Source organism: Apostichopus japonicus, chromosome 10 (genome assembly GCF_037975245.1).
Source record: "Apostichopus japonicus isolate 1M-3 chromosome 10, ASM3797524v1, whole genome shotgun sequence".
NCBI classification, from domain to species: Eukaryota; Metazoa; Echinodermata; class Holothuroidea; order Aspidochirotida; family Stichopodidae; genus Apostichopus; species Apostichopus japonicus.
In genome coordinates, this window is record NC_092570.1 from 8,579,443 (window position 1) to 8,603,857 (window position 24,415).

Consider the following 24,415-nt stretch of genomic DNA (forward strand, 5'->3'; position numbering starts at 1 on the left):
AGCAATCGGTACCTAGGAATGTAACTATGTGTAATTGTGTATTGCATGTGTATAGGCCTATAATAGCCTGCATGAGGCCATTTTCTTCATCGAATAATATAAAAGAGCTAGTATGCAACCAACCTGAAGCTATCCTAGGATTCATTGCATGATTCATCGCATGATTCATCGCATGATTCATCCCAGGATTCATCCCAGGATTCATCCCAGGAGCCAGGATTCATCACAGGATTCATCCCAGGATTCAGATTTATCACCAGATTCATTCACCGGACTTTTTAAGGCAGCAGGATGTACGTAGACTTAGTGCTAATCTCACCAAACACTGTGTCTTACTTTGCGAAACATGAAAAGTTTTATTTTTTACCCAGACAATAAACCAGGGTGGTTGTCCAACTCTTTTGTAGAAAGTTACAACAGAACTGTAGATACATTAACAAACACCAGCAACAGAAAAACACCGTTGAGATTTTGGGTACCTACCCTTAAGCGTATGGGACCATTTCAGTTGGGGGGGGGGGCAGAAACATTTGTGCCCGAAAGTTCCCACGACACTATCTAAGCGGAGCGCCACCATCAGTTGGCGCGTAGCGTACAAGAATTTTTTGGGCAAGATATGCCTCTCAGATTGCCGGAAATTGCACTTCTGGGGCCTTGCAAGTTGCATCTAAACATTCTTTATTTTATAATCTCACGTTTTAGAAATTAACACTTCCCCAAAAATTTGGTAAATTAGAAGAAAAAATTGGTAACATCACTTTCAAGGGAAAAAATAGGACAGTACATTTGTTAAGCTCATATTTAGTTACCGTATTTATTATTTTAACACAGTACTCAGCTACCTCCAGAAAAACATACATTGTTCAACGACACGTAGGCGGGATAATGTCGCTGTGTCGGGTGAGACTGCAATTTGTCTCCCAAAAAGAAGTATAAAAAAAATAACAAAGAAGATGATAAACCTGTACTTCTAGGCTTGTAGGCACTCCCTCCCCTACTCCCCCCCCCCCCACCATCCATGAAAAAAGTGTTTCTAATATACAGGTATACAGTTAATTTTGGGCGATAGTGCAAAAAGCGTGGTAGCCCAGATGAGCTGCGCTTACGGTGGTGTTACACGGAAATATTCGGGCATCATGATGCTAAATAAAGAAAATAATTAGGCCTATATTAATATTAATGTCACAAAACAAACAACACAAAACGCTCTCCACGGAATTGTCGGGCAAAAATTTGAAAAAGATTCGGGTAAGCTACTGCATATCTATATATATATATATTTCTCCTCTTAGGCTGCCCGAAATTTTCAGGACTTTTGCCCGAATTTCTTGTCCTCTGGAAATTTGGGGGAGGCAGTCTGCCCCTGCCCCCGCCTCGTACGCCTATGTACCCACCGTTCGGAACAATTGAATTTTTTTTTTCGTGCGGCACAGATAGGCTTGCGTAAGAAACTTGAGTATGTACTTCACTTCTAAATCTGCAGCGGTGTGTGGCGCTATACAGATTCTACAGACAAACGCGTGCAGTGACCGGTTCAATCCGGTGATGAATCTGGTGATAAATCTGAATCCTGGGATGAATCCTGCGGTGAATCATGCGGAACGCATATGAACCAGAAGTGTTGCATTACTTTAGATTATGATTATTGCTTATTTAACCCGGTTTTGCCCTTAAAATCAAATGAAGTTGAAAAAGCCTAGTGCATTGACATAATACCGAATACCAAATTACCAAATTATACCACAAAACCAAACACACAAAATCTCAAAAGTGAACTTTTTCTGCTACATTTCCTGCATGAATATTAAAATAGCGTTTTCATTATATAAAGGCATGAAATATAGAGTGATATTACACCCCTTTTTTTGCCTGTGGGGATGACGACGACGTGTAGATCTACCAGACCAGGTTCACTGTTCCCCCTGTATAATATCCTCCTGTATAATACACGGAAAATGATGCACAATTTGATCAATGGATTCTACCAGGGTCACCTACAGGCGCGTAGCCAGGAATTTGCCAAGGGAGGGGCGAAACTGAGATTGGCAATGCAAACTATCTAAGCCTAGCGCCACCATGAGTTGGCGCGAAGCGTACAAGAAAATTTTGGCTGTAAATGCCTCCCAGATCGCTGGAAATGGCACTTACCAGGCCTTGTAAGTTGCATCTTAGCATTTTTTCTTTTGAAAATACTAGCGATATCATAAAAACATTAAAAAAACATTTTAAAAATATGCTCAAGGGGGGAGGGGGCGGCTGCCCCCTTCGCCCCCCCCCCCTTGGCTACGCGCCTGGTCACCTATATCTCAAGTGCACAAAATAATTATATTAATTCTTTCGATTGTAATGTCTACAGGTCACCATTTCAACTGACCAGTACTGCAGATATGTGCCAGAGTAATAGAAAAGGAGCCTTTAAACTCAGACTCCCGGAAAAGTTTGAACAAAAGTTAAATGAGACATACTTGTTGAGGCAATGTTGAGACGCTGTGACAAATTAGTGCCATTTCATCATGATACAAATACCTTCTATATAAACCTTCACATATTAAGATATACACAATAATGCATATGTTTTGTAGCCTATATAGTCCAATACACCTGTTTTCTCAAGGTATTCGGTAAGAGTGAGGGGGGGGGGGGGGAGTCTTTGAAGGGGGGGGGGGTCCGATCTTCTAATTTTATGGCTTAGTGGGTCACTAGTTCCCAAAAATATTCGAGACTGATGCTCATACCATTTTTGGTTTAGAAGTTAAAAAAGGTTAAAGTGCTAATTCTGGCCATATTTTCAAACTGAGGCTAAAAATCGAAAGAAACTTACAGAACTAATAGTTTTATGGAAAACTTCCCCACCTTCCAAACGAGTGTGATAGCGTCACAGAATCACAGGAGAATGGCATGTCCAAAATATTAAAGTCTTAAGAAAGTCAAAATCTTGGTTGGAACTAAAATTTATATTTGTGGCATCAAGCGGAAAGGTTTTCGACTTCGAAAAGAATTTTCCAAACAATTATGGCGTTAACCCTTGCCCTATAGGTTTACCATTAGGGTTAGCCTGATTAATTATGGTGTCTAAATTAAGAGGTATAGGAAGCTGAACCTCCGAATGCATATTATGGCAGACCAATGCTTTCACGTGATATCCATGTATTAGCTAAGTTGCTCTCCATGTGAGGGCGCTTCATAGGAATACTTTCTAAGGCAAACCCCACAGCACTGGAAAGATCTGTGAACTTACAACTTATAATTACAGCTAATTGTAAAGGTACGTTTTGTAAATTAAATCCCGATTTCCCGTCTTTTAACTCCATGCTAGCGGATATGACGTAGTCGTGTACGTTAATAAGTCGGAAATGCAACATGCAATGGCATAATAATTTGTGGCGTATATACAGCATGACACTTTCTCTCACTTCTGAAGTTTCATATCTTTTCTTTTCTACTTGAATAAAAGGCGGCATGTTGATTGCAATTGATTGCCTCCGACCTCTGGTACCTTTCTTATTATTTTGTTAACATGTCTTTTTTCAACATCAGACCAACCAATGAGAGGTTATTGATCCCCCAACCCCACCCCCTTGACAGTAGTATACTGCATGATGTTGGTGCGAAGAAGAGTTTTGCCAAATCATTGCCTTTTCCAAACTTAAATGATCGGGCTGTTGTTTAGCTTTAGGAGGGCTGTTGTAGGTGCAACTTCCCGAGATTTCCCTTCGAAAACACTTGGGTATGGGGGAGGGGGCAAAGTGGAAATGTTATACATAAATCAGCCTCCAGAGAGAGATAGTCATTTTTTTTATGGTAACATTAAATATTGGCCCTCAAACTTTCAAAGTCATTCACATCCAGTGTGAGGGTATGACAGAGAGGTGTGGGGGGGGGGGGATGGGAGACACACCCAAAATGTTCTGCTCAGTATGTGCGGTAGACATGCTGATGGAGTTACAGTGTGAAGGTTGGTTGCAATGGACCCCCACCCCTACCTTCCCAGTGTTAACACTTCAAAGATCAATATCTAAGTTTTCCTTTCCTTCACAAAAAAAGTAAAGTACAACTTCTTCTTCATAACACCTAGTCTTCTACTTTCCTTGTTTCATGCCGTGGCATCTGTCCCTTTAATCCAATTTAGCACTCATTTAGCAATCAAGAGTTCGAATTGTAGCAGACTGAATTGTTTGTCACCTTATCTGAATATTCAATGTGACAGCATCATGGTTTGCTAGTGACCCTGCAATAGCTTTGTGACATAGTTGCCACAACATCAAATGATGTTATAGCATCACAGGCAATTGGGTTCATCTAATAATTTTAAATTATTTTATGCTCGAGAGCACCATGACAAGATTTCAGTCTCTTCCGTAATAATGAAAATGTCAAGAATGTGGATTTTTATCCATCTGTCAATAATAGTTAATGAAAGAAACAATCAAATACCATTATCAATTGCGACTTGAGTTTATTGAAAACACCAAGTACAGTCCTCTTGTTGCAATGTCACCAGATTAAAGTATTGCATTTATTCACCACAAATATGCTATAATATCACTAGAATAACAAAACAAATCGCTGCTTTTCCCAGCAACTAGATCGTAAGTAGAAATAAGCAAGCACAAAGCACACATACTTATTTACATATGAAACACAACCAGCTATGGTATTTCCAAGATACATTTAGCATAGCAAGGTACTGTCAACTAGAATGAAAACATTTCATGGTTCCTGCTGCTGCTCATTGATTAACAGGGAACACTCCTAGTATGTAATGATGAAGCAAGATCAATAATTGCCTTACAAAGCCACACCTCCTCATAAATACACACATTATCAATTGTAACACACATCGCCATGTGTAAGCTACCTATCAATAACACACTCACCTTTGATGAAACTGTGACTTATGGTTGTCTACTGTAGGTTTAATACCTGTGAAATCATTAATATTCATGATATGAGCACCAAAATCAATATTTTTATAAACTAATTATGGACCATCCACCCACCCAACAAGTAAAGCATTGATCAATCATAGCCCTTGTAGAGTTATCGTGCATACAAACTTAAGTGTCACACACATACTCATATACACACATGCACACCGACCTGACTACAAAGGTTCCTTTGCTTTCAGCAAGGAACCAAAACTACGAAATGCACATAAATTTAAGTTTGCTGTTGTGTTTGATCCAGGCACAATGCAACATGATATTTCTTGTAATTAAACAAAGAGGTAATTGCATACTCCCTTGACAGCAAGGAAATGCTAATTGACTGTCAAGACTGACTGAAACCACAGAATGTTTAACATACAATGGGTGGGTTCATTTACTGCAATGTTCAGAAAATAACATAATAAGCCTCAGAGCAAATTAAGTTACGCATACCGAACGTTGCGTCACTTCAGTTTTTTTCTTGGAGGGGGGGGGGGGATTGTTGTTATTTACTTTATATATATTCGGCAATGATTGCCTTTCATCATGCATTCCCATCGTAATTACCATTTCACTTTTATGGTAAATAAACTAGTATTGTGAAACTAATAATGACAACAAGTATTATAATAAACCACTCTATCGGTTACATTTTCGGCTATACATGTGTAGAATAGAATTCATAAAATGTCAACAAATTTAAACAGAGAGCAAGGATTTTTTAAGGAGGAGGTTAGCTGTGGGGTCGTGCACATATAGCTGATTCCTGGGGTTCTCCTAAGAAAAAAGGACACCCAATCATGCATTATATGACTTATTATAAGGAAGGGTTATAAATAAATAGGTCTAACTGCGTGGTTGTTCTAATAAGTTATAGCTGTACTTTGAATTTGTGTAAATTTGAGACGGGGTTAGAGTGTACACCAGTCACCCCCCCCCCTCCGTCCCTGACCCACGCCTGCCTCTCAAACACCCTTCTAGAGAGCAAACCACAACCAGGATTTGCCTGCGGCAAAATGTAATCTGTACAATCAGCTAGTCATATAGTGGCTTATAGTTCAGATCAAGTAATGAAAAATAAAGTTCGCTGGGCCAAGGAAATAACTTCTCTATTACACCTGTTTCACTTTGTCAACACCATTGCTCGGGTGTAATGAACGACTATGAAGCTACGTCACAAAATATTTACATTGTGGCAATATTCTAAATTGTAGTGCTGATAGACCGTATTATCGAAATGCTAGGATGTTATTTGCAGATGTAATTGAATGCGTACGTACTGTATACAATGTGTGAATATATATTTTGCCTTTGTAATTGGCTGCCATAGCAACCATATTGTCACATAGTCTATATTTACAGAAATTGTAGTATCAAAAACAACTGGAATATTTCGAACAAAGTCTACTAGCAATAGTGACACAAAGTCCTTAAATATTTTTAACTTATCATTGAAAAAGCACACAAACGAAAAATATCAAGTACGCGGGACGGTTCGATTTGTTAAATCATTTTATTTTACTTTTAAAGCAGAATTTTTGTGCGTGAAAGAGATATAATACTTGGAAATATTGACAACACAAGTGAACCTGATTAAGTTACTACGTATCTTAATCATTAAGTTAAGTACGTATCTTAATCAGGAATATGCACCCCAGCTCTCTCCCCTCTGTTACCATCAGGTGTGCAACTACTGTACTTCACTAGTTACAAGACATGAGTATTGTGCTACTCCTTAAATTGTTTGGTGACCCTTTAACTCATAATGCCTGGCAACGGGTCTGAGTATACTACACTTTCATGAAAGCTGCATCTTACGAAAGGTTTTAACTTTCTACCATTCTGAGTAGTTCGCCTCTTAAGATTTATGAAATAGGAATGGCTTCATGTTGCCTTGTATTGGCTTCATTGCGACTCCAAATTTGGGAGGATTAAGTTAGTGGCAAATGCTGGTAAGTGTAGTTTTGATCCAAAGTTTAAGACATGTTCCAATAATTTTCTAGCGATGTTCTTCAGACACTCGGGACTATCGCTTGAATGGTATCATACCTAACAACCAGTTTGTGTTCAAGTCAGTATGAAACGTAAAATGCAGCTTTTACATGAAGGATTATCATGTCCACTTAAACAATCAAAATATTAACTACTTTGCTATAAGAAAGTAATTATCAATATGTAGCTCTAGCAAGTATATTATCGAGTTCACTGCAACTTTCGATACAATTAACTCCTTGTAATAGTTATTTATAACTTACAACATATTACAACATTATTGAGATGCGCCAAATTAGAAAAATGTTAAAAAACAAAGCTATATACAGCATCATGACTTCTTAAGCCATTGTTATGAATAATAATAAAATGTGTGTATTATAAAAAATAACAAAAGCACTGATATTTCCAAATGTGTCATTCCTTTGAAAGGTCATCACCGCTGATGTGGAATTACAACATGTTCATATTACTAAAAGTTCACCTCTGACATTCGATACAAATATTAATTTACACAATAAAATTGCCGATTGGAAAGCTATGTACAAAGCACAATTTCTTTAGATCTTGATATCATACTGTCGTTAATTACATATCAAGTCATCTGAACATTCGAAGATGAAGAATGTTTTCAAAAGTTCTAAAGTTACTAAAGGTTCCAAAAGTAGGCGTACCTTCTTTCTCTATATCTCTCTCTCTCTGTGAGTTTCAAACCTATCCCAAAATATCGAGAAATGCCACAATAGAAGAAGAAATTACAATGCTAAAGAACATATGGTACGACATGTTCTCCTTAAAGCTGTATAAAGAATGACAATCATTTGACCGTTTATCATATTTAGGAAAGAGAGTATTTTAAACCGTACAAACGACTAATCCTAATTGGTGTAAAAAGCACCTGAATTGTTATAAAGTGAATAGTTATATCTAAATGCCTCTCCAAAAGGATCAATAAGTTGTAGTAAAGTTTACTTTATTAACTGTTACCATAGGAACGTATCGTTTTGTAAGAAAAAATCACAACCCGCTATTCTAATAAGTACCTACTGTATGTGCACACCTTTGCCATGTAATTTACAATCACTATTTTTCTTTTCAGTTTTTGTACATTTTCTTATTATTAGGAGTATGGGTGGTAACACTTTACTAGTAAAATAGTAACCAAGGGCGTAGGAACCGGGGGGGGCGCCAGCCCCCCGGTGAAAAATGTGGAGGGGCGGAAGTATCATTCCGCCCCCCCGCTTCGCAAGTCAGAAAACCCCTTTTTCATTTCCAAATGAGAAAAAAATCTCATTTGGAGCACTAAATTGCATCTAAGGCCAGGTGAAAATGCAAAATTATATACAAAATGGAGTGGGTGGGTTGAAGTGTGCTATATTGCACCAAATTGCATCTGAGGCCACCTGGAAATGCAAAAAAAAAGGGGGACACCCCCTCCCCTTAGACCCCTCCCCCAGGCCGGCCATCAGACTTCAGCCCCCCCCCCCCCCCACTCAAAAGTACCTTCCTACGCCACTGATAGTAACAACTAATCTTTGTCGTCGAACAAAATGCAGCAATATTTTAGTCTGCAGGTCGGAGCTTATTTATACTGTGACCTTTCTATTCACTATACAAACATACCGCTATTGAAAACATTAAAATAGTATTCCTCTAATACAAATATGTTGATTTTTGAGTCAAGTTTGCTCTTGACATTCATTTTTATATTCTACTGATACCTTAAGATAGATAACAACTCATATAAACCGAAATAACATACATTTTGTGAAATATGTAAACGAAGATGTTTTCAAAGTACTGATTACATTCACCACATAAACAAAAATAGTTAAAATCCAACAGTTATTAAATTGTAATTAATTATTTACAGTTTATGTATCTTATATTAACTATACATATATCTACAGGTAAAGTTTTTCGAGGATCTGTCTGCAATTGTTACCGAATTTTTCTTATTTTATCTTTTCAATCAGCTCACTATTGAAATTGGAAGCATTACGGCCATATAGACCTGCACAAAGTGTCAGGTTATGTTTACGAGCATAATATTATTGAAAATATATGAAAATTCCGTTAGTGACTTTTATCCCCTCCGAGCATCGTTTAAGCAAGTTTTCATTACAATCTTCGTAACTTTTGATGTCTTTCATTGTTTTACTGTAACTCAACTTTATCTACAGAAAATATCTGATTGCATGTTCACGAGCAAACAGTTCTTATTATTTTGAGACTCATTTTGAGACTCATATAACTAACCATTTCGCGGGTCCAAAATACAGCTTTGCTAAGACTGCGCCGCTAATTCTCTGTACTATAGAGAATTTGAAGATGCTAAGAATGGCCAGACTCGAAGGAAAGATAACCCTCTGTGAGATTCATGTTGTCCAGGAGAAATTTTCGGTTTGTTCAACTCGACAATCAACGCCGAGTAGAGACACTGTTGGCTACTTCGGCTTATGAGCTTACGAGGCATTGTTTGCCAGTTGCCAGGCTCTGTTGCTGTTGATAAAATAAAGCGAGAGAGACGTTACCATATGTGTCAAATGATGACAACATCTTTAAAAGCTGTTCTAAGAGATTCAGGTTGCTTATTATGACTATTCAATGCAGGCTGGTAGGGTTTCTATAACCTCGTATTTCAGAACATGAAATCAACATATATAATTTCTTATATTGATCTCTACTAATTGAAACTATGCTTTTCTTGCTCTCATCATTTATGTTTAAGGTTTCATTTATTTTGATATTTTTTATGAAGAAGGGGGGAGGGCATGATGATTGTCCAATGTACTTTGTATGTTATGTCTGACTTTGATTTGATCTGATTTATTTCACACCAAACATACAACAAAATCATATGATGTAGGAATAACACAGAAAGGTTTGTCTACCAGAGGTATTTCCACTGTGGTCCCTCAGTGTACATCTGACAGCCATGATTCTGCAGAATGTTGTATTTTTATATCCCCATGATTTTCTTGGTGATGTTCAATAGTAGGTATTTTCAAAAATTTCAGATAAAAACTACATTGTAACAGGTGATTTTCACTAGTAGGTACTTTAAATGATTTCAAGGTTCATGAATTATGAGTGATCGGTGGAATAACAAACAAGAATTCTCTGAAATTTACTTTTATTAATGAATTATATCAAACTTTATTTGATTACAATTTGAATCGCTTTCGTCATTATACATTGCATTTCTCAGATTTATTATTTTACATGATAGTCTAATTGCAATTAAATCTGGACACAAAATGAATGGATAGATTAAGAGTCTGAAACTTTCGCAAGCCTAAATCATTCCAAAATAAGGATCGTAGAATATGTTGAACATAACAGCACTTAAAAACGTTTCACATTAACGTTATTAATAACTGTGGGCACTGAGGGTTCTGTCTAGTTCATGACCAAAACTGGTGAGTGTTGATAAAGGCCTACCTGTAGCGATTCCGGAAGGCTTCAACCTAAGTAAAACGACGAAAGAATAAAATAGATAAAATATAAATATTGCGGAAATAATGATTGTGATATTATTATTCGTTAATAGTGTGAGCTATACTATATAGCATTAGGGACCACAAAGTGGAGATGTCTTGCAGGTTGTATTAACAAGAACCCAAGGGCACCGCACTATGGTTCCTTGCTTATAAGTCTATATTTACAAGGGAGCAGCACTGTCCTAACATTGTTATTTGGATGTACAACACAATATTATTCTCAAAAATACCACAAATCAACCGTTGGTCCATTTGAAAACCTGTTGAGAACCATGTGTCCGATTTAAGCGTGATATGCACCCTGTCCTGAATGTTAATAGCTTAAACGGTAACAAAATAAACATTTGGCCACTCATAACTTGAGAATCAGGTGTCCGATTGAAGTGGGAGCTGGTTTCCTCTATAGAGCACACCAAGAATTGAAATACTGACCCCTTTTCTTTGCCCCATATCTCTGAAAATAGCCATATATTTAATATTTGACCCATTATACACTTGACCTCCTAGTCAGATGTAGTTAGACTGTCTGATTAAAAAAAACAAGTCTGTTTGACCATCCTAACAGTACTTTGATAATAAAACTAAACAAATAAAATTGACCTCTAATAACTTTGCACACGAGGGTCGCAAAGGGGTCAACCCATGGACAATTTTGATCGGAAGACCATTTTAGATCTGAATATGGCCACAAAAATTCAAATAACCCAAGATACTGGTAAAGGTCACTGGAGGTCAAAAGTCCCCCAGATGCGGGTCGACTATCGGATTACTATAGAGTAACTCACAACCTTCACGGATATTGCGTTCTCAAGTAATTGCAGAAAATACTAGTTTTCGACCCCTAATTGACCTTTGTTGACCTTGGATCACATATCCATTATGTTTGGGAATAATCCTTTACCCCATTCAAAACAAGTCCCAAAATATCAACCATGTCAGACCCTGTCAATGGGAGTTATTGCTTTGTTCATTAATTTGGTTTTAAGCCCCTAACTCAACTTTGGTGACCTTCACAGGCACCAAAAACAATATGGTACACTTTCTCACTGTCGCGAATCTATATATCAAGTTTGAGTTAAGTTCAACTTTCCCTTGTTGAGCTACAGTTTAGTTTAGTTTAGTAGAAAAAAAGGATCAGGAGGGCCACTTAAGTCCCCATCAAGGACCCTATAGGAGAGAGAAAAAAATGAAGACACAAACACTCAGACCCGATTACAATGCTTAAAGTGCTTGTCCAAAGCTTTCTTACACCCATTGACACTACTTGCAAGTACAACTTTCTCAGGCAAACCATTCCAACCATAATATTTTAACGGATAAGTTACTTGCCTACGGTGTATGTGGTACAACGCATAGTTGGTTCAAAAGTTATCTAACAAATCGTCACAATTATGTCCAGTTTGGCAGTAGTTCCTCCCAAATCTTGACTTGTAACATTGGTGTGCCACAAGGATCCATTTTAGGACCTTTGTTATTTATTCTATACATGAATGACATTCACTATTCGTCCAGAAAATCTAACCTTATCTTATTTGCGGACGATACTACTGTGTTTTATCAAAATAAAAATCTTAATGATACTCTTAAGGATGTGGAATGTGAATTTCATCATATATCTGACTGGCTTAATTCAAACAAACTATCTTTCAATATACTGAAAACAAAACTTATAATATTTGACAATAAAATTCATGACACAAATAATACAATGGTTGTACTAGATGGTCAACAGATAAAAGCATCACCTCATACAAATTTTCTAGGAATTATTAATTGATGAAAATTTAAATTGGACAGAACATGTTCATAATATCTGTATTAAAATTTCAAAATCTAATGGCATCATAAATAGACTAAAAACCATTTTACCCCAGAGTGCACTTTTAACATTGTTTAACACACTTCTGGTCCCTCATTTGAACTATAGTCTCCTTCTGTGGTGATGTACTCACAGAACAACACTTGAAAGGTTTTATAGACTACAAAAATGTGTCATTCGTAATATTTGTAATACACATTTTAGGTGTAATGCTGCACCTCTCTTTAAAGAGCTTAAAAATCTTAACCTCTTTGACCTATATAATTATCAACTTGGTATTTTTTTATATAAATTTCAGAAAGGTAGCTCCCAGTAGCTTTCAATAATTTTTATTGTAGTAACTCAGAATATCATACCTTTAACACTTGTTATAAACACTCTTTAAGTCAACCATATTCTAGAACTATCCGCAGCCAAACACAAGTAGGAAGTACTGGTGTACATTTCTGGAACTCATTTGATCAAGATATCAAAAACTCAAATTCTCTTTTGTTTGTTAAGGGTCCAGACTCGAAAAGTCTCTACTTTTGGTTCCTCCACTTCCATTATAGCATATTTTGAACTTGGTTTATTGTTATATCATCATAATGTGAGTAAATCACTCATTGACTCTGTTACTGTTTATATATATGGAAAGTGGAAAATAAACTTGAAACTATTCGAAAAAAGTTATGCCGAATATTAATCCTACTATGTGACTTTTGGAGTTTAAGACAATGACCTCTAGTACAACTACTGTTAGCAAACATGAAAAAGTCGGTAAAGGATAAATTGTCGAAACCATACACAATCTTGAAAACCTGGATCGAGTCCCCACGTAACCTCCTAAGCTCCAGTGTGGTGAGACTCAACAGTTGTAACCGCCTATTATAAGGAATACTCTTTAAGGAACTAATCATCCTAGTAGCCCTCCTCTGGACCTTTTCAAGTACTTCCTTATCCTTAGCAAAATATGGGTTCCAAGCCTGCACAGCATACTCCAGATGAGGCCTAACCAACTGCTTATAAAGCCTCACTATGATGTCCTCTTTCAGAAAACTGAAGTTCCTCTTGAGCATACCTAAAACCCTATTACCTCTTTTAGCAGCTTCAAGACAATGTTTAGAAGGTTGCAGAGATGAGTCAATGTAGATACCTAGGTCTCTTTTAACAGAGACCTCCTGTAACTCCACACCATTAAGATTGTATGTAAACTTTTGGTTACTACTACCGATGTGCATTACCTTGCATTTATCAATATTAAAAAGCATTTGCCATCCCTGAGACCAGGAAAAAACCTTATCTAAATCCGTTTGAAACTTCTCAGAATCGCTTTTGGAAGAGACCTCGGAATACAATTTGGTGTCATCAGCAAACTTCTAAGCTGTACACAAAATATCTCTGTCGTGTACCCAAGCAAGTGTCACAGACAGACACGCACACACACACGCCAAATTGATTGCATAGGTTCCTTGCTTTGCAAAAGGCAAGGAACCAAAAACCAAAACCTCATGCAACCATTGATGCTACCAACTTGTGTTATTATTCATTCTGTCATTCAGTATTTATTTCTATGATTAGACAGTGTATTGTTTCAAACATCAAGTGTACACAAAGATAAGATGCCAGCAGGAACTTTTGGCCATCCACTGAAAATGACAGTCTTTTCCTTACGATTGTATTAAAATTAAAACTAAACTACGAAAACAGAGAAAAAAGACTTTTTCACTCCATATCTTATTTTGTTATCATCATCCCCAGGTTTTGATCAATTTGATTTGTCTTTAGTAAGTGATAATTTAAATCAATTATTAAGATGCAATATATTGAGTAAAAACTTATAGAAGTATATTTAAGCACATTTAATTGAACAGATGGTGGTTTAGTAGGTTCATTACAGAGTCAGAGTCATCATTCCACTCATTTGACGTCAGGTATACAGGTTTATTTATTAATACATCTTTTACATTGTCATTCCAATATTGCACGTACAACAAGAGGGCAATCCATGGAGTTGCAGATCTCATCTCCTCCACACTTCCTCACACTTATCGTGTAGAGTGAAGTGCAATATCTCATCTTCCTATACATTGCATGTAGGGAGATGATATAATGACACATAATACATCATACCATAACTGAAACTGAGGTTTTCAACCAATTGTATACATTACTCTTAAGGAAGTCGCATCACTTAACTCCATCTAGTGATTAGAAAGATTGTCACACAATTTACACCATTTTATAAATATTTTGGTAATGAGAGCTAGCACACTTTGATATATCTTCTGGAAAGGCATACCCAAGTGAAGATCTTGCAATAAGTAAGCTCTTGGCCAAGTTAAAGTATTTAACATCACACTACTAAATATATTTCCAAAAACAGTAATCCACTTGACTTTAATTGTTGTTTAAATTAATGAGACATTAGTTCTCACATAAGCATAGTAACAAAATGTATACATAACGTACCAGATAACTGAATGGATATATCTTCTTTCTTGTCCTGTTGGGATATGGCTGTAATGTGAACACATACACAGTTTAGGGCAAATGTTAACGTCCATTATACAGGTAATGATGGTAGAACAGCATACTAAGAATACCTACAAAGAAAATAGGGAACATGCTAAGTATAGCAGTTGTGAATGAAACTACTATCATGTTATTGGGGTCTACTTGATTTTGAGGCCCACTAACATACATTAGATGCTGCCATATATAATGTCAAAAGTAACTGCATAAGCTGCCGATTACGTTGCAACATACATGCAGCCACTGATAATGTTAGAAACTGCTAAACTTACATCTACACAATAGTACCATACACAGAGTTTACCAAGAGAACTAGTATGTAACAAATGATATTTCTTGATTTCTCACACAAACCAAATTGTATGGATATACCAGATGAGATGCTGACATACAGGCATCTGTTTTGGAGTATCACCGACTTCTAATTTTCATCATGGTACTGTTGCTTTTCTTTTCTCATATTCAGTTACAGTGACTCTATAAACTATGACACAGCCAATGTTATGTTCATATGAGCTGTAGATCTCAGGAGGAGACAACACTGTACGTAGATGGAGTCAGCTACTATGATATGTAAATACAAATGAAGATTTTTCACTTAAAATCGATGGTGCATATGTTACGAATATTATTAATAAAGCTGAAATGCATATTTAAAGACATTTTTCTGCAACTGTTCAGAATTAAAAGCCATTTGTTTAATATTTGCATTGCTTTCTTAATAGTCAATAAAGTAAATTATATGCATGGTTTTCAATTTTGTATAAATCAGTTACTTGATAGACGTTTCTTTCTTTGTCACAGAATAATTGTTTCAATAACATTTCATTCATTTAAAAAAAATTCAAGCACTCTCAGCTCACAGACCAAATATAGATTATGAGAATTGAAATGTTTAACATACCTAGCATTTCCCAACACCCAGTTCTAACAGACTCCTTTTTTTTGTGTGGAGAATTCCACAAGTTGGCTAATTGCCATATTCTTCCTACATGTAGTACGCATTTGTAGAATCACTTCTTTTGGATGACCAGAATATTCTGACTGGATATCAGACATATCCTCCAGTCTTCTGCGGGATGCAATATATAGCAGTAGCACAAATATAAATGTGTCGGGTTATTTCCTGTATTTACTTATAGAATAACCTTCTGAAGTATAGATACAAATTTCAGAGAAATGTTTCTAAATTAGATCATACAGATATGTAAAACGTTTGCCGGATCATTGGAAAGTAGAAATAAATGTGTAAACCCTTCAGCACAACAGGGAGACTCATATCAGTGTTATTTTATTAAGGACTCTGCAGTATGGATAAATGTTATTATAATAGCAACCTAAGTATTTAATATTCAATGACAATTGTAAGCATGCTTGTGAAACTTTGAAAGAAGCCTGTTTACCGATATTTGGCAAATGACTGTACAATCTACTATAATGTAATCCATTATGCAGTTTATTGACAAAATTAGTAATAAACACAATTAACATAGTTTAATGTTTAAAGTACATTACATATTATAATTGCTGAGATCATATGAGAGTGAAGAGTCTGCATGATGGACAAATAATGTAAAATGTATGAAATGATCTCTCTTACCAAGCTTTAAAGGTACTTCTACTAAGTCACTGAATTCTTTTTGGCTCTGCCCGTCAGTCGATGGCAGTGCCTTCAACTATTAAAACAGAAATTGTAAACTTTAGAGCATTCAGCTAAGGTTAGAATTTTGAACAACAAATATTGCCATTCTTTCTTGCTTGCATTTAAAATTCATGACTAATGTTTACAATTAGAGATTTCTCTTTCAAATTTGATGCATTTGAAATGTCTGCTGAGTTTTCAATGTACTATGATAAGGCAGCAATTAAGTTGTTTTTTCGATGTATGATTTGACCTAAACAATTGCATCGTCATTTGAATGAGCATGATGAGTTCATTCGTTATACTGTCAAGTCATTAAAAGTTTACTATGAATAACATTTCACATATACTCTTCAAATCATGATTGCACCAAACATGGTTTGCCATATTATACGTTGACCAACACATACAGCAAATCCTTGATAGATCTCCTTTCTACTGTAGGGATGTCTCTATTTGTATTCTTATTTTGACAACATTTGCAACTTACTCTTTCCAGGATTATTTTTGTGTGCTTTGTTTTTCTCAGGAACTTGAATCTGTGCCATATTCTTTGCTGTAAAATTCTTTAATAACTTCCTATCTTGTTGTCCTCATTTCTGTATCCTATCATACATTTAACACAGAGCCTAGCCTCTGCATTTTACTGCACTGTGTGACAACGTTCCTGTATCCTATCATACATTTAACACAGAGCCTATCCTCTGCATTTTACTGCCCTGTGCATCAATGTGCTGCATGCTGTATAATTTACAGTAGTGCAACATAATTGACTGCTAACATTGTCATCCTTGTTTACTCACAATGGATACAAGTGATTCCTCTGCTTTAGTTACTTTGTCTGGCTCTTTTGAAGGATTTACTGATGACAGTATTCTTGGAACTAAGAATTCCCTATGGAATATAGTAAGGAACAAATATTCTTACACTGTGAAAGTTCTGTCTGAGTCAGTTCTCCACAAAATTGAACGGTTTTGTGAACAATCTACCACTAGTTGCACCAGGAATGGAATCAACGGTGATATTTACAGATTTTGTAATAAGGATTCCACTTTCACTACCGTCATTGTCTTCAGCTCAAACATGACACTATTTGTTCAAGGGGAATGCCAAAGGAAATGGCTTATAAACTGTTTGTCTGTAATATGTGAACATGCTCCTGAAAATACTTCATTTCTGAGACCCTCTTCTCCTACTACTCCATGGTCTGTTCACCTGGTGTCGCCGCTGCCGGTGTTTCCTCCCTCCCCACCATACACAAGTACGCCAGTCCATTATACTTCTCCTGTGACCCCGTTAGCAATGCAGACATTCGCTCAGTTGTGTGAAGTTTCTACGCAAACTGATGATGATCCCATTCTTATATCAGCTTCTACACAGACTACAAATATTCTTCACCCAGAGCTTGTCTCTGCAACTACACAGACAGATATCATCACTGGTCATAATTCGGAAACCCAGACTGTGATTGACGGTCCTAAAATTAAAGGAGCATTAACCAGAGTGAAAGAACTGAAAGATGCTGCTGACTCTGATGTAATTGACATTAGACCACGGTGTGATCAGTCTCCTGCTGAACAGTCTGCATCTCACAAGCTGCCAATGTGTGCGTCAGTTCAGGACCCAAACACAGTTCCTCGCATAGTTGAATATGGTCTGCCTATTTCGAATAGGTTTGGTCACCTTATTGATGAACTTGAACTATCAGATCAACCTGAATCGACTGTTGCTATGGAAACTTTACATCACATACCTTCGTTGAAACCAAAGTTATTGAAGCCACAGAGAAACTCTTCCAGACCAGTAAGATCAGATGGGGTAAACAGTGATCTCCCTCTGCCTTCAAACTCTATCAATTCTGATAGATCTACTGAGTTGCCTAACAGTCATAATCCAACTATCCATCCTCGGCCTGTCGCTGTTATAATTGGTGACTCAATTCCAAGATACTTGATTGGCAGAAGACTATCTCGCAGGTATCGTGTAGTCAACTCTTGCATACCAGGGATGACCATACAAAAACTTATTCAATTTGTTCCACTTCTAATTGGTGAAGAACAGCCAGCAGTCATCATTGTTCATTGTGGAACTAACAACATTATCATGCATAACACCAGAGAGATCATCAATCTTCTTTCAGAACTTGATTCTACCATTAAATCCCTTGTTCGTGGAGTGAAAGTGGCTTTTTCTGGTCTGACTGGCAACAGAAACTGTTTCCACACTGATGTTCTGATATGCCACATTAATGACAACATCAAGCAATTTTGTCAGGAACACAACTCTTCATTTATAGACAATTCCAGTTTAACATTATCTCATATATCACGTGATGGAATACATCTTAACAGGAGGGGCATCGTACAACTTGCCATGAATTTTATTGCTTACCTACGCTCAACTGTTAGAGATGATACTTGTAATTCACCAAATTTTCGGAAGGAACACTTTTACCAACATGCAAGAACTTACGTCCAGAATTAACTAATCATTCAATTCCTGTGCTTATTACTATTGGCAGGAGAAAGCATGTTAATACTATAGTCCAAAGTATCAACAAAAATAACCTAATTGAATGCCTATCTGTTCCTGTATTTCATAATTTTAATTTCTCCGTCCTAAATGCTCGGTCAGTATGCCAAAAGACATCCGCAATTTTGGACATTGTTCATGAATACCAGCTGGACCTATTTGCCATTACTGAGACCTGGTTGGCTCCAACTGGTGATGACGTGTTAATCCGTGCCCTTACACCACCTAACTTTGACTTTATCCATTTGCCACGTGGATCACGTGGAGGTGGTGTCGGCTTACTCTCCAAGAAATCGTTGTCTTTTAATTTGATTTCTTCAGTTACATATCATTCTTTTGAGAGTCTCGAAGTTTTTAGTGCATTAGCGAATCTGAGAGTTGTGGTTCTCTACCGTCCACCTCCTTCTTCTACCAATAAATTCAGTCAATTTCTTTCTGGAAGAGTTTACTGATTATGTACAGTTTCTTAACACTACTCCTGGAAAATTACTCATAGTTGGTGACTTCAATTTTCATATGGATAATTCTGAATCTCTTGACGTTAAAAAGTTTACATCCCTTCTTTACTCTGGAAACTTGTGCCAACATGTTACTACACCAACACACAAACATGGTCACATTCTTGACTTAGTTATTTCTCGTGTCACAGAGCAAGTTATTAATGACATTTCTGTATTGGATCCACATGTATCTGATCATATGATTATTACCGGTAGCATTAACTGTGCAAAGACCACTGTTGTGAATAAACCAGTCATATGTTATCGTAGGACACAAGATATTGACTTGGTTCAGTTTAGATCTGATATCAACGATAGCCCAATTTGCAGGGTTGATCAAAAGGGTTCACTCCCTGAACTTGTTTCTACTTATGATTCATTGAGTTTTATTTTTGATAAACATGCCCCTGTTATTAGGAAGGTCGTCAAACCTGACAAGAAAATTGAACCTTGGTTTAGTCATGATATTGTCCAAGCTAAGAAAGTTAGGAGACAGCACGAGCGTCAGTGGCGCAAAACAGGTTTATCTGTTCATAGAGAACTTTTTAAGGAACATTGTAAAGTTGTGCGGAACAAAATTTGTATTGCAAGGAGAAATTATTACGCCACTATTATTGCGGATACATCATCTCCTAAAGATCTTTTCAAGACTGTTGATTTTCTTTCAAATAAACAGAAGTGTGCCATCCTGCCGAACTATTCCTGCCATACAGAGTTATCTGAGAGATTCTCCCTTTATTTTTCCAAGAAGATCTCGGAACTTTGTACTATGTTAAATCGTCAAGGCCTTCATCTTTCTGCAAATTGTTTGACTGAGCCATCGCCTGCATCTTCGTTCGACAGTTTCTCTGAAGCTACTGAAGATGAAATACTTAAAATTATCAAAAACTCTCCATCAAAATCGTGTATGCTTGATCCGCTGCCAACATGGTTAGCTAAAGGTTGTTCAGCAGAACTCATTCTTCTCATCACGAATATTGTCAATACTTCTATGTCAACAGGAACCGTACCTGATTCCTTTAAGGTTGCTCATGTGACTCCTGTACTTAAAAAGACCAGCTTAGATAGAAACTGTTTAAAAAATTATCGCCCTATTTCGAACTTGAGTTTCGTTTCAAAGGTTTTGGAAAAGAGTTTTATCTCGCTTAATGGATTATCTTACACAGGAGAATCTTCTCGAACCATACCAGTCAGCTTATAAGTCTGGTCACAGTACGGAAACTGCCCTCAATGCAGTTCATAATTTTATTACATCCAAGCTTGATGAAGACTGCTTTGTCCTTTTAGTTCTTTTAGACTTATCATCAGCTTTTGATACAGTTAATCATTCCATTTTGTTAGAAAGACTGCAGTCAAAGTATCGATTAGGTGGTACTGTTCTATCCTGGTTCAATTCTTATATTACTGAGCGTTATCAACAGGTGAAAATTGAAGATGTTCTCTCGTCTCCTCGTCCATTAGTTACTGGTGTTCCACAGGGCTCTGTACTTGGACCTGTTCTTTTTTCTTTATATCTTGCGGAGTTGAGTGATATTATTCGGCACCATGGTGTTCCTTTTCATCATTATGCGGATGATACTCAATTACTTCTTGCTTTCGATAAGGATGATGTGCCAAATGCTTTTCATAAAATGGAAACCTGTATAAGTGCTGTAAACACTTGGCTTACAACTAATCAGTTGAAACTAAAGTGTGATAAAACAGAGTTTATTGTTTTTCGATCACGTTTCTCTGAAGTTACACCTAATTTTCCACCACTTACTGTTGGTAAAGACTCTATTAATATCTCCTCAACTGTTAGAAACCTTGGTGCATATTTTGACCAGACCATGTCACTTGAAAATCACGTTACTAATCTCTGTCGTTCTGCAAATTGGCAACTTAGGAAAATCAGTTTGATGAGGAATTACCTCGATAATAGGACTTGCGAGATACTGGTCCATGCGTTTGTGACATCAAAGCTTGATTTTCTTAATTCACTTTTATTTGGCCTTCCTGATTCGACCATCAAGAAACTCCAAAAGATCCAAAACACCGCTGCCCGTATTGTGAAAAGGAAAGGAAGAAAGTGCCGCACCACCCCACTTCTGAAGGAACTTCATTGGCTACCTATCAGCTACAGAATCCAGTATAAAATACTTCTTCTCACCTTCTGTGCTCATCATCTTGAACGGCCTGTGTACCTGTCACAACTTCTCTTGCCATATACTCCAACTCGCACACTTCGTTCCTCCAACAAACTGTTTTTAACTGTTCCAAAACCACGATTGAAGAACTATGGTTACAGAAGCTTCCAATACTCTGGGTCTTATCTCTGGAACAAGTTACCAGATCACATTCGAACATGCTATAAACTTTCTACTTTCAAAAGTCTACTTAAGACCCATTTTTTCACTTGTTCCTTTGTAAATTAATTTACTTTCTTTGTAAAGCGCTTTGAGCAGTAACTTTTGTTTACTGATTTGGCGCTATATAAGTCTCATTTATTATTATTATTATTAGAAAGTTACTATTTATAAGTAGTAGGTTATGAGACTCTCCTCAACAATAGACACACCACTATACAAATAGTGAGACCAAATGAATATATATCAGAATACTGCGGAATATCATATTTGCATATAAATGTTTACATGATTACTGTTACAATTAACAGAACAATCTGAGACCTCTTTCAATGCATTGTTGATAGAAGTCATGCATAAGGAGAACTAAATTGATATTTCTTTTGTTACAAAAATATCTACGTTTTGTAACATAGTCAGAGAATGAAAGTAATTGTCTGGTGGAAGATTTGGATACATTGTTCTCATAGGTCTTATGTTTCTCTTTCTACCATGTGTAAATTGTCCCCATTCGATGTTTTATTCTTGTAAAAATTTGCCTTTCAAATTCCCCAGTTTCTCACCAAAAATACCGTTTGTTTGACCGCATCAATTAGGTGAATGACGTAGTGCAGGCAAATAGGCAAACCAGACGACTTGAAGTTAGCACTCCCATTCAGGCGCGTAGCCAAGGGGTGGGCGAAGGGGGCAGCCGCCCCCCCTTGAGCATATTTAAAAAAAAATTTTTAATGTTGTTATGGTATCGCTAGTATTTTCAAAAGAGAAAATGCTAAGATTCAACTTACAAGGCCTGGGAATTGCCATTGCCAGCGATCTGGGAGGCATTGTCAGCCAAAATTTTCTTGTACGCTTCGCGCCAACTCATGGTGGCGCTACGCTTAGATAGTTTGCTATGCCAAATCAACAGTTTCGCCCCTCCCTTGGCAAATTCCTGGCTACACGCCTGCTCCCATTTCTGCAGCAAATACACTCTCGCGTGTACACGCAAATGTGATTGCCTATATATATTACGTACACATCACAAGCGTATACAGCCTACTATGTCCAGTTGGTATACGCACATAGCGTTGCAAGTAATACACTCTCATACTCAAACCACAGTTCATAAGCTGTTCTTCTAAATTGATGAAATAAAATTTAAGGATCAAGTTTACAGTAAAGGAAACTTGAAAAGTATTTGAAACACCGAAAGATGAAACTTGGCAGAATCGATGTCAGAGCAGAATGTAGTATCGAGAAGTTTAGGCTTCGCAGAACTGTCCGAATGTAAACGTTAGAGTAGCCTAGATGGGAACATTCTTCCCGATGGAGCTGGATAGCGCGATGTATAAACAACGAAGAGTCTACTGTTCAAACTAATCTTGTGTTACACAAAGACCACGAAACCACCGATCTACTACATATATGGAGGCTTAAGGAGTTTTTGAAAACATATCTAATTTATAATAAATTTCACCAAAAATTAAGGAAGAAATTAATTTGTATACAAACGCGGATTTTGTTGTGATTACTGTAGGTACTGTATGGAGCGTGGGTTATGTCGCAATCTGCATTAGCATAGATGACGTCACGTTCTGTACTGTTCAAATCATATTGGAAATGTCCATCCTTAACGATCAAAAAATTGTTTCTCTGCCAAACGCAACATTCGCGTTCTCATACTTTCACAACATGCTTGGAAAATTATTTATCATTTTTTTTTTCTCGAACAATTGGTACTTTTGGTGAAAAACTAGTGAATTTGAAAACCATATTTCTACAAGAAGAAAACGTTGAATGGGACATTTTTTATATGGTTAGAAAGAGAAAAATAAGAACCACAAGGGCAATGTATCAAAATTATCCACCAGACAATTCCTTTAAGGTAACTTCTTAGGGCTAGCAGACAATTCTCTTAGAGGTATGCATGACATAAAATATGAACTTGTAGGCTGTATCATAGAAATGCTCCTTTCAAGGGGAATAACTTGCATATGGATTTTGTATGATTTCTTTGCAAAGTTCCAACATAGCGCTATAAGAAGTAAACGTATACAACGTAATGTTCTTTACAGCTTGCTAAATGTCAATATGCAGATTACTTTGCTGCTCATACTTCCATGCAAAATTGAATTAACTCTATTGCAGAACAAGCAGGTTTTCTATAAATAATGTTAATTCTTCTTTCTACAGGCTAATATCCCTAGTATAAGTACAAAGCAAGAAAAACATAATCTCCTTTAATTAAATCATGTTTTGATGTCTTTGACTTACCTGAAGTTGTTCCAAATTTTCCAAATTTAAGAAAATTATCGTGCAGGTCCTGTCGTCTAGCTTCTCTGAGAGCGTCTATCAGTGCATTGTTTGTTGCTGCCATCCCACGTTTCTGTTTCCATAGTAACAACATCTGGTAAATCACTTCCTTTTGTCCCTTATCTCTGTGATCTGCCACTATGTTGCAAATATCTGTCTCTTCAAGCTTCAGTTTTCTTCCCACATCCCGCCATTCTTCGGTAAGGTTTCCTGACAAATCCTTGAAATAACCAAAAAACCAAAATGTTTCATCGTTCTAACGCTATTTTATGATACCAATTGAAATTGAGCTAATCCATATAAGAACCTTAGTAGACGGTCAAAAGCTAGAACACTAATGAGGCAAAT

General features: G+C 36.8%; 1 protein-coding gene across 1 annotated transcript in view; it reads right to left on the reverse strand.

Annotated features, from left to right (window-relative positions):
* Positions 1 to 8,428: 8,428 nt before the first annotated feature.
* The window catches only part of LOC139975405 (uncharacterized), a 77,305-nt gene continuing 61,318 nt past the window's right edge, over positions 8,429 to 24,415 (reverse strand). The window contains exons 17-19 of the mRNA XM_071983385.1: positions 24,029 to 24,287; positions 10,365 to 10,390; positions 8,429 to 9,422 (exon numbers count right to left, since the gene is read on the reverse strand). Coding sequence (XP_071839486.1) covers positions 10,386 to 10,390; positions 24,029 to 24,287 — 264 coding nt within the window. The 3' untranslated portion in view covers positions 8,429 to 9,422; positions 10,365 to 10,385. The remainder of the gene's footprint in view (positions 9,423 to 10,364; positions 10,391 to 24,028; positions 24,288 to 24,415) is intronic.